This window comes from Camponotus floridanus, unplaced genomic scaffold (assembly GCF_003227725.1).
Source record: "Camponotus floridanus strain SB8 unplaced genomic scaffold, Cflo_v7.5 scaffold41, whole genome shotgun sequence".
Classification (NCBI taxonomy): domain Eukaryota; kingdom Metazoa; phylum Arthropoda; class Insecta; order Hymenoptera; family Formicidae; genus Camponotus; species Camponotus floridanus.
Genome location: NW_020229559.1, coordinates 1,594,877 through 1,607,500, shown reverse-complemented (window position 1 = coordinate 1,607,500; position 12,624 = coordinate 1,594,877). Strand labels below are relative to the sequence as shown.

The 12,624-nt window shown below is 32.5% G+C and overlaps 1 protein-coding gene across 6 annotated transcripts in view; it reads left to right on the top strand.

Annotated features, from left to right (window-relative positions):
• LOC105256333 (forkhead box protein P1) overlaps positions 1-12,624 on the top strand; it is a 281,566-nt gene that overhangs the window by 34,345 nt on the left and 234,597 nt on the right. For 2 of the 6 annotated variants that reach the window (XM_020029092.2, XM_025411654.1), the window contains one exon: positions 1,505-1,547. The exons of 2 other annotated variants lie outside the window; for them this stretch is intronic. Coding sequence is in view for 1 of the 4 variants with exons in the window: in XM_025411654.1 (XP_025267439.1) it covers positions 1,505-1,547 (43 nt within the window). In the remaining 3 variants the exon portion in view is untranslated. Of the gene's footprint in view, positions 1-1,504; positions 1,548-11,998; positions 12,274-12,624 lie in introns of those variants that run through there. 2 more of the 6 variants (XM_011266166.3, XM_011266162.3) reach the window with 1 other exon arrangement.

The window sequence follows — 12,624 nt, the reverse complement described above, 5'->3', positions numbered from 1 at the left end:
GAGAGAGAAATTATAAATTATCGTTTATGCAATATTTACGAGCGATAATTATTTCCCTAAAGACATTTGTATTTTAATCCTTTTAGTGCCAAACAACGATATATCATCTTTTTTCTATAATTTTGAATAAACATTATTAATTGATTTTTAACAAATATCGAAATACTTTTGTCATTGATTTTTTCCCCTCATTTCTTAACATGTTCCTTTTTAAATTTTGTAATTAGCATTTTTTTCCAAAATTGTTATAACTTTTTTTCTCTCCTTAATAAATTACATCAATACTTCGCTCGGCTCGGCTCGGTATTTTTCGTTTAGATACAACTTTTTCGATCGGCATTAAAAGGGTTAATATACCTTGTATTGTTTCTTGAATTTTTTTCGTTTATTTAAATACAATAAGTTACATGTCCAGATTAAGAATACGTAATAATATACAAATCATAAGATCGAGTAATTCAAAAAATGCCGTGATACATCAAACGTTTACTAGTAATTAATTTGAAATCATAAAAGTATTTTGTATATATGTACTTACTTTGTAACGCGTTAAATATTTTACGACATTAATGAAATTTTGAAATTTTAACTATTATATAATATTCGATGTTTTTCTTGCGACGTATAGCGCGCCACTGTGTATAATACTACATACTATATAAGGTCAACGCGCGGTCACATTATTATCATTCGCGTGGCAAGAGTTATGTGAAAAGGTAACGACGCAGACACTTCATATCGTGTCATTCTACGTATTGCTACAATTAAAGAAATATGTAGTAAAATTGTATTAAATTCGTACACGTGATCTTTAACAGCAGAGATATATTCGATCGCGCGATTTTTTAATGTCGAACGAATTGTAACTTCGTGTAACCGTAGTTTTTATACTTTTTTATCGTAATAAAATAAAGTAAGCATCATACGCGTTTGATGTGGTGAGCATTATATAAAATTCCGCGCAATTTGTTGCCACTTTCGTCGTTGAAAGTGATTAGTTCGTGCATAATCCTAATTATCGTTTTCGAGTGAGTATCATGTGAATGCCATTAAAGAGTAATCAAGAGAGAAAGAAGGCCCAGGAAAGTATTAGACCTCGACGGAGCAACCACGAGGTAAGCAATTTATAATTTTAATATTTTATTATTATTTGTAAAATTGCTTGCTTATTTCCGCGATAATAACTCATCTTACATCATTTGATGTAATATTATATATATAATTAGTAATCATATATGTATACATATGTATGTATAAAATAATTATAGTTTTTTAGAGTATTAATAAAAATTAAATTTCTATATATCCATTTTATACAAGCTTATTTAAAAACAAATTCTTTCAGAAATTTCCGTATTTTTAAAATTTTTAAACATTTTAAACAGACAAATATAAGAATTTAATAAAGCGCAATAAAATTATTTGTTGGAATAAAATTAATCACTTTAAAATTAATTATTTATTAAATTGCTTTATATAATTTGAATATATTTATATTTTACAGATCAACATTATATTCTACAATTCCGTCGTTGTTCATCGTACCGGTAAGTGTTAAATTATCTTTTTTATTTCAATTTCTTTTGCGAGACAAATTTACGAATTATAGAGTATATATAAATATATATAAACTTTAATTTACAATAGTTAAGAATTTTTTTGCATTATTTAATCTTATAAATTATTTGATGGATACATATAATATAAAAAATTCTTTCCAAAAGATGTAAAACAAAATAAGTAAAAAATATAAAATAAATAAAAAAGTATTTTACATTTTTAATTGAAATAATTGATTCTTAAAATGTAAGAATTTAAAGCTGGCGAATTACACCTATGTTTCTTTGAATTGCGCATCTGATAGAATTACCACTCTAACATATTTGGAAACTTCTGTGAAACCTGATAGCTTCTTTATTAAATCAAATTTAGGAAATTTTAATATTAAAATCAAAGAAGAATAATAAATTATGCATTAATATAGTAGTTTATTCTAATAGTATAATAGTAATATTGCTCTCTTGAATAAAGTTTATCAATAACTTAAGCTTTATTCTCGATCATTTCTCCAGGATACACTTTCGGTCGCCTTTAGCTAAAGTCGATCTAAAATTTAGGTTCACATCGCACGCGGGTGGTGAGGGAGGGGTTTGTTGAGGGTGGACCCTTTTACCGGGGGCAAACACAAAATGCATTATTTATTGCCCGTAGCGGCTGGCAATTCATCGAATTCCCGCTAAAAGCGAAAGAGTTGAGGTCGAGGGCTGGCACTCGTGCAACGCGAGGTGCGTTCGTCGGAAATGGCCGCGGAGGTAGGGTTAAGTGGTACCTTTTTTCCTTTCTACCCCTTTGCACATTCTCACGCGTGTACACGCATTCTCCTGCGATTGAAAACTTTCCATCTCTTCTTATATCGTATATATTTTTTATATTCGTACTTTATGTTTTATATATAGAAAACTGGCACATTCAATAATGTTATTTTGCCAGAATTTCTCTTCGCGGTTTTCGACATTTAATGTCAAAGATTTTTAATAACAAAAATTTTAATGTCAAAAATTTTTAACAACAAAAATAAGGTAAAAGCATAGAGAATGTTTGAAATCTTTTTTTATTCTTTGATTTTTATTTTCTTTATAAAGAGAGAGAGAGAGAGAGAGAGAGAGAGAGAGAGAAATGACACATACACAGAATTGTTTTTGAAACTAGATTATTAAAATCAAATTTGAAAAATCTTATTATCTTTTTATCTTCGACCAATGAAATCGATAATTATTTATATAGATAGAATTCCACGTTTTTGTAACTTTCGTTTCCTTTTAAGAACAAATCACCCGTAAGTTTTCGCAGCACTAATTGCCAAGGCAGTGGATGAAATTCGTCGGTACCGTAAAAGGGTGTCGCGAGGGGATGCACAAAGTGAATCGAATAAACGTCCAATCCGGGTTGCCCGTCCCTCTTTTTCACTGCTTCTCCCTCTCTCTCTCTTTCTCCTTCTCTTTCTCCTTCTCTCTCATTCCTCCGCTCCGTGATTTATGTTAATGTTTTTGTCTCGGAAGCGAGATACACCAAAAGGCGATTCGATTTGCACGGGCGCGGCACCCCTGCAGTTTTCGCTACGACGCGGATTAACTTAACTACCTTAAGACGGCAATAAAGGTCGTCGACGCGATTTAACCGGTTCCCTTTTACTGCGGCACCGATACCCCGGCACCCGTAACGTTAAACCAATGTCTAGGTTGCATATTGACGGTAATGGGAAAAGTTCGGTCTTTCGGTATCTGACTTTACGCGGGGGTGCGTCGATCAATCAATCGGACCTCGCGAGCCCTACTAAACCCTTTCTCCTCGGTTCCGCCTTTTTCCTTCCGTTCGCTCGACGACTTCTGATCGGTATTTCAAAGTTTTTTCAACGTATAGTCATAGCAGTTTTAAAAATGATTTGAGTGCCACGATGGTGCAAACTATAAGTCGAACATTGGAAATTGTTCGAGAAAAACGATAAATAATAAAACGTTTTTTGTGGAGCATAGTAATATCCAATGTTACAAGGGATGATAAAGCAATTTACGTTAACCGTTTTTCTTATATATAGAATAATGTAGGACAAGTGTAACAAACTTTGGAAGGACAGTTTGTATAAAAAATTTCATATAAACGTAGATTTTATTCTTAATATTTGTATGTAATTTCAGAAATTATAAAATTTTGCTTTTATCATAGTAAAATCATTATAATTATAATATCATAGTATCAATTATAAAATTGTTATAAAGAGCTGATATCTCATTTGTTGTTTTATTTTGATTTTTCAAAGATCGCTTTCTATCAAGCATGTGATTTTTTTATTGTGATAACAGCGACAATTTGACAATGTTTGTAATAAAGTTTCGAGAATAGAACACATGTTCATATGACATTTTTCAAAATGATTTTCAAACAATCTGTCAAAATTTGTTTTTGAAATATTTCTTTATAATGTAAATGCTGAATTTTCTCGCTATTTATATAAACTTATTTGATGAGAACTTAATTCTAAAAAAGTTAAAGAAAGAAATAAATATTATAAATAATAATAAATAGAATATAGATAATAAATAAAAAATAATATGTACATGAGAATATCATATAAAACATTAATTTAAAGTTATGCGTATCTTATCTAAAAACTTTTGCAATGATTGATACGCAAATATAAAATATATGTTTTTAGCGTAGAATTTAAAATCAGATATCTAATATTTAAAAAAAAGTATAATTGATCGTGATATTCTCTTTCACTTATTCTCTTTAATACAATGCTAGAGATTCAATAAGCTTTTCATAAAATTAGCATTAAATAAATACAATCAAACGGTTATAAATACAATCTCGATCCAGTTACATAGATATTCGAGGATCGACTGTATAAGAAATGAAAGACTGATAAAATGAATGAGAAAATATGAGAGAGTAAATGGAATGAAGTTCTTAATAATGTCTTGTTATCGATATCTACAATATTTGTATACCAGTTTATTTTGCAAATTTTTATTCAACACATCTACTGACAATTCCATAAATAGATTCTCTACAATTTTTTTCTCGTTTTTAAAAAGTTGAGAGTTTAATTTTTTAACAAGATAACGCGACAGATCCCTCTACCGCCAGCAACACTCGACAATCTGAGCTCCCCGTAACGCGGATTACAATACACGACAAGACGATATAGTAGTCGTCGGATCATTCTCGTAGAAATTTTGAAGCACGACGATGAGGGTGGCGAATATGCGCCTCGATAGTCCGTATATCGTATAATAACTGCTCTCCGGACTTAGCCGCGGCCCGCAAAGGGATCGTCCTCTCCAGGTTAAATCGCCGCGTAAACGCCTTGCTATATGGATCGCCATGGATTTCGTTTCGGAATTGGCGCGAGCGAGTGAGGCTCTTAGATAAGGTAATCCGGACCTCGAAAACTCGTCGAGAACATCCCCGAAAACACCCTCGCATGCCGGTGTACCTGCTGGGAAAACCTTCCGGCTGATTAAACTCTTTCGTGCTGGAGGAAATACAGTAATAAAATTAAAAATTTTTCTTGACGATCATTAACGATTAGTTTGATTGCTGTGATATCATTTGCTAAAATGTGACAAAACTGTAAAGATCGTGTTTCTTTTAATATCTTTATATATTTCTTAATATTATAGTAATATTATAATATTATAAAAACTCGAATACATTTTTATTGTTTTGTTTTATGTTTGTTGACATATAAAATTATATGTGTGTTTGAATAATGAAATTCATATTCAATATTTGACATCAGTTTGAAAAGTGTATATTATCACGCTTCTTATATTTTTCTGTTAACCGCAGTAGTTTAAAAGCAAAATATTTTTATAAAAAAAAGACATTATGCAATATTAATAATTATTAGCTCATACTCGAAGAATTTGCACATATTTCTTTGACAAATGTCAATAATAATAATTGAACAATTAAACAGAAATATATATTTGAAAAAATGTTAAAGATATTAAAAGAGATGCGAAGCGATCCGTTGTCTCAATTGTCAACCAATTAACTATACTTTACATTAATAAAAATATTAATTATATAAAATTCCTAAACCATGTCAAAAATAACGGAGAGCACATTTCTACGCATACAATGAATAGAATAAGGAAGATAGGAAGACTATTGTTAAAAAAAGCCTGCAGACGCGACGAGAAAGTAATAATAATCATAAGATCACGCAATTTTCCAGAGGAGTCGCAATTATATTACGAGTCTTGGAGAACGTCATGGTATGCAATGTACGTAAAACCGACGGCGGTTTAGAAACGAAATTAGCACGTGGTGAGCGACAGTGAGTTCTCACGTATATCGTCGCGTAATTCTTTTCCAAGGATAACGACGCGTACTTTTCTCGGCAGCGGCGACGACGAAGTGACGGAAAAGGGGATTCCCCTGTACCTGATGCAATTAACTCGCTATTAGCGGAGCAGACGTTGAGCAGGAGGCCCGGCCGTTACGAAAGTATAGCCCGTTGTACGTGATTAAAGCGGGAATTCGTTATGGGCGCATCGGCGCGGCCTCGTCGATAAGATTAATTGATAAATGGTCGAATCGATTGGCGCCGTTGTAGTTTCGTTACGACGGCTTGGTGGGGCCTCGCCGACTGACTGGCAAGATAAATATCTCGTCGCGCGATGCTGTTACCGTATAATCGGATTTAATTCGAGCGCACGTAACGGCGTTGATACATGAAAGATTATCATTACCGCCTTGATATCGGTCATTAGCCGCATGCATCCATTTCCCACAATAACATTGTGAGAGACCGAATTAATTAGCGTTACCGAAAAAATTCGAAGGTTACTCCTTTTTCCATTTATTGCCTTCTCTCAAATTCTAATTATGCATGATATATTTTTATTAATATATTAAAATATATAAAATATATGAAATATATAAAATATATGAAATATATAAAATATATGAAATATGTAAAATATATAAAATATAAAATATATAAAATATGTAAAATATGATATATATAAAATATATCGATGATAAAACTAATTCCTAACTAATGATGAATCTTGAATAACCGATTCAGATCAGTTTCATTTTTTTACTCGCGAGAAGAGAGCATAGAATAAAATATTCCAATTAAATAATCGCCCATGTGTTACGTAATCGGTATTTAATATGCGCAGCACGTGTGTATGACGCACGCATACGATGATGAGATACTTGTGTGCTCTTCCCGGAAAGAAACCCGGCCGAATATTTTTATAACGCATTTTATCGTGTACAGATTGTCGTCGGTTTGTGAGAACGCATCGCGACATTTCCGCGAAGCGCACCGGAAAAAACATGCATTAACGCGAGAAACAAGTAAATAAACTATCAAGCAGGAGCATCGAGCGGCGAGAGGCTGCTGTGGATGAGACATCCTGTCGATGGTGGGGTAAAAAGTGATGACGAGGGCAAGGCAAATGTGTACAGTCTGTGCGTAGGTTCACGCTCCACGTGTTCGAATAGCCACGTTACTCCGATGACGGTGCTGTTCGGGGAACAACAAGATGAAGGCACACTATGTTGCAAAACGATATTTAGGTCGATTCTACAAGGAGAAAATTATCGTCTAGAAATTACAGTAGTGTACTAGACAGATTGGTGCCGCACCCGAATGATGTAACTTCATCCGACACTTACTACTTCTCGGGTTCGAGCAAAAGGAATGTTAAATAGAAAGTACTTGTATATTCAGCTATACAAAGCACGCGATAATGTTGTAGTCTCCGCTCTAGATTTGTGTGTTATTTATTAAAGCATTTTAATATTGAAAAATAAATTACTACTCAAATAATTAAAGCATTTTATTCGAACTATGAAGAGTTATCGAGTCAATAATTTATTAATTTTATTCCACTATCAAACGATGTTTCATCATTCTATTTCGATCAAAGATCGTGTTGTCATCGTAAATTATAATGATTATGGAAGTAAATCTGCGTTATCTGTCTGGCCGCATCGTTTAAAGAGTCGAAGACGACAACATTGTGGAAGAAATGTCATCAGTGGATGCCTATCACTGCAACACTGACGCTACGTTGTTGCAGTGAATGGTGCGAAGAGGGAAGACAGGGCATTCATACGGCACTGTCACACTCGGCGAATGCAGAAAACGTGAGCGACAGAGATCGACGAAGGCAGCGGACCATGGCAATTCGTGGGAGGAAGTTAAAGCCTGCTTTACAACGAATTCTGCGCCTCATCAATATCGTCGATCGACCGGTTTCTGTCTATGAACAAATAAGTGATTGGAATTTAAATTCAAACGTCAAGGAAACTATGCAACCGCAATTTTATTGTAAGGAATATATATAAACTAAATATATATAAAGTATAACGATACAATGAGTGTACATATATAACGTGCTTGTGCAATCGATCGATAAAGAATTATGTCACACTACTCTAAAAATTGCCGCTGATAAAACTGACAAAAGTATCAAGAAGCAACGAAATAATTTATAACACGATATATTTAAAGTTGGAAAATTCAAAGTGGATATTTGACTGTTTTGGATGAATGAAATTTTTTGTGATATTTTAAAATTTTCCAAATGTCTTTGATATCTTTTTGCTCAAAAATGACATATTTCAGACATTTTATCGTTAATGTAACTATTTATCACAATAACGATCACGATTTTTATAGTTTCGATAAGATAATTATATAAATATATTATGTAAACGATATATAAGGAAGCTATAAACAATTAGGATATAGGCAATTTGCGGATGCTAAGCGACTCTCTCGTCGCCGGCTTAATGAGCACGTGTCGCGTAATTTCTATTGATGTTGCGACCTCAATAAATGTCGGAGAGCGCGACGGACGCCTCTCTAATATGACGATCTATTAATATCACGAATATCTCACATTAGGTATCGAGATGTAAACAATGTGTAAAAGACATTGTTAACTTAATAGGTGTCGCATCGAAAAATACGCTATTTCGAACGTCTTCTGCTTTGACAAATGCGTGGTGATTTCAAGGAACTTTTTGTCGTTCAAATTTAATCGCCAATGGAACATGTGAAAAATGTATTCTTCCCTGAAACTATTTTCTTGACCAAATAATATAAATTAATATAGATAATGAACGTATATTAGATATATTTGAGTATCGTCTCTGGTATGAAATATTAAAGATTGAATTCGATCAAAAGATAAAAATATATCTGATATAACATTATTATGTTTATTGATTGGTACATAACATCTCTCTAGGAAATAATATATACTTAATTTTAATTTGTTGAAAAAAATTAAATTATAATTGATGATAGTTTTATATGCAAACTTACAATTTAGGCTTGTTTCATAGAATTAAAATAAAGAATGTATTTTTTATTTGGAAATGGATGTTATTTTCTATTTCTAATAAATGTTTAAAGAAAATATCAACATATAGAGTTTTATTAATATATAATATATTAACTTTTTAATGTTTTCTATATTACATGTAATAAACAAAAGCATAATTGATACAAATTTTGGATTCTGAAACATCATTAATACATATCCACATTTTATATCTCTTTAATTTATACTTTTTATATTATAAAATTTATGAAAAATAGCGCATTTTTTTTATAAATGATACGCATAACGATTCATTCATCGTTATTTTTATACGTATATATATTTTACAAAAAAGTATCGCGCGGCACTTAGAACTTGTCCGTATCGTACAGTCTGTGACTACTACAAAGTCGACGTGCATAATTACCTATTAATTGCCGTAATTACTGTAAGAAACTGTACTATGACTTTATCTACCTATGGTTCATAATTATAAGCTACTTTGTAAGGACATTCAGAATTGTGGTTTGACATTTCACATATGCTATATATTTATATTTTAATTCAATCGCGATACAATCTACCACTGATATTGTCTGATTAAGTTGAAAGTACATATGCGCATGAATACTTTGATTGTATCTCTCTCAGAACATTTTAAGTGACTGCATAAATTTAAGTGGATATTTGAGTAATAGAGAAAGGATGAGGTTTTTTTAATGAGACGACACTTAATGAATCTTCTGGATTATTATATTTAATATGAATATTTTATTAATATACTACGTTATTAATATATTTATTCAAATATAATCTATGACTTTTCTACAATAAGACAACGTATTAATAGAATATATAGATATAATGTTATATAATTGTTATATATATGTTATAAGTATTTATTATCTTTTTCCAAATATCATTGCCAAAAAATATAAAACATAAAAGCGACAAATATAGATTATTAGTGTTTTGAAAGTATGTTTAAAAAAAAGTTCACATTACTATAAAATAAGAATATTTTTGTGAATTTAATTCATTTGACTAGAGACACCAAAACATATCTATATCGCTGAAACAATATAAATAATTTAAAGAGTTTGACATAAAAAATATAAATGCAGTTATTTCACTTGTCACATTAACTACGAGTTTTGCTTATGTAGGTCATATCTACTAACTGACATTATACATATCAATATTTGCAAAACAAACAGTAAATGTTAAGTGGTCAAAATTGATAAATCATTTTTTATAACATTATCAAGTTGAAAATTTAAGAATAGAACTTAAATGATATTTACATTTTAAATAAAAAAGTTCAAATATTCTTTACAACTTCGTGCACAATACGAATAAAAGAAAATTATAATTATACTTCAGAATTGTTGGAGAATACTGCTTTTAGAAAGACGAAAAAGAAAATTCGCTATTGTCAATCAATATCGCCATTGTGCACTGTAGAATTCAATATACACACATACTTTAAAATACACATGTTTCATTGAAATCTTGAGAGACATAGTAGAAAGATAGTGGTATCTTATCACGTAATTCCTACTAGTCGCAGTACTTTATGTATATGCCGACCGTATTTCAAAGGATTAATTAGCGATCCAAATGAGAAGATCGGACAACCTGTTGTTAAAACACATCCGTTTTTCGGATAGACCGATAATTTTATCAGGATGGCGAGAGAAATATAAACCGGGCTTTATTCGGCACCGTGAATACTGGCGGACAGACAGCAAGAGAGACAGAGAGAGAGGAAAAGAGAGAGAAGACAAGTGAGAGAGAGAGAGAAAAAGATACAAAAGAGCCGGCGATACCGACAAAGAAGGAGAATGATAGAGCGCAGGGGAGAGGGAACTGCGGGTCGTCAGTGAGGCCGCGGGAGGGGTGGGAGACGATCGGCTCGGAAGAGGGAGGGAAACGCGTAAACAGAGAGTCAACATGTAAACAGGCCACTCGCGAGACAAACAACGTGGGGGCCGCGGGCTGTTCGCCGCCGAACGAGGCAACCAGGCAGGAGGCAGGCAGGCAGGCCGGCAGGCAGACAGGCAAGAGCAGGCTTGTGTTCGCTCGTGCTCGCTTCGTCGCTCCGTTTTCCGTGCGTGCGTGTTCCATCTGCCGGTCGGTTGTGTTCGACTTATTAAATCGCGCGCGCCGGCCTTTTAAACCGTAGCCGCCCGACGATCGCGTATCCGCGCGGGTTCTTGGAGCGACTGCGGCTGCGGCGCTGGCGCTTCGAAAACCCGCCGAAAATTCGGAAGTGAGGGAGGCCAACGTCGATCGGGGCCGTTCGGCGCGGCTCGACGGATCCACTTGGTCGGTGAAACGAGGAAGAGAGAGAGAGATAGAGAGAAAGAAACGAGGGAAAGTGTGGGAGAAAGAGAGGAGAGAACGGAGCAGTTTTGTTCTTTTGTTGATAGCGCGTTGCGCAAAACACGTGAATTGTTGGTGCGATGAAAACGTCAACATGCGTCTCCGTGTGTCGAAACAGTCGATGCAGTCCCGTCGAGTCGTTAATTATCGTTGTGTATGGGGATAAATTGTTGGTTTAATTTATTACTCGGTATAATCATTGTTAAGTGTCGGTTACAAGTTACTTTGCGATAGTGTAATCCAGAGGAGAAAATAAGGAAAAAGAAAGCGCGAAATTTTGACGATAAATTTTGAAAGTGGTGTAGTTTGAAAGTGTCGTTTTTTGTAAACCTCGATTTGAAAAAAATTTGAAATGATTAGATGTCACACTTGAAAGTAAACATTTTTAATAATTTGTCATATATATTTTAATATAATCTCTTTTATATTAATGATATGGAAAGAATTTTTTCCATTGCATATATTTTTCAGTTATATTTTATATTTTTTGTAATTTCTGTTTAGTTAACATCTCGTTCATATCTCATGATGTAAATACGTTTTTTTTATTTTAATAATTCTTTAACAATCTAAATAATAAAGAATACAAAAAAATTAATGTAAAATAATTTTTAATCATTTAATAAACTTTATAAGTCGATATAAAATAGAAAAATATGTCGCTTTTATTTTCACAGAAAGTTTCGCGGAAGTTTTTGAGTTATTAAATGTAGACATTTAATAGAAAAATTAATTTAATATGCAGCAAGTGATTAATTTTGATTGCAATGCTTTTGTAATGTAATAATCGGACATATTGAGACAGTACAATAACGTGACATTGCAAAGAGGAAGATTTGATAATGAGCAGTAGATGAATTTACAATTATTCAGTGCATCAGTGATACGTTGCATTGCACGTCGCGTATAAATGTGGTGCAAAAAAATGCATAGTGATGAGGAATACATATTTTCGTGAGGGCTGTGTGAGAAGCACAAACTTTCAAGGAAAGTTGGCCACATGTTTTGCACATTTTAAATTAATTCGGTGAGTGTATTTTACGTAGATCAGTATTTTAATATGATGCGTACTAATTACATATATATGTAATAATATAAGTTATTGAAAATATCAGAATTTATCGAAATAAAATTTCACAATAGATGTGAAATTGCACATATTTATCAATTATAATTAATATTAACGTGCTTGCGTAGATCGTAACAATAGCAATGAGAAATTATTCGAATATTAAATCTCTTAGATAATACAATTTATTTATTTAAATCCTACAGATTTGTATTTTTAAGATCTTCAAACTAATTAATAATTCAATAATGACATTGATTAATTAATAATTCAATAATGACATTGATTAATTAATAATTCAATAATAAT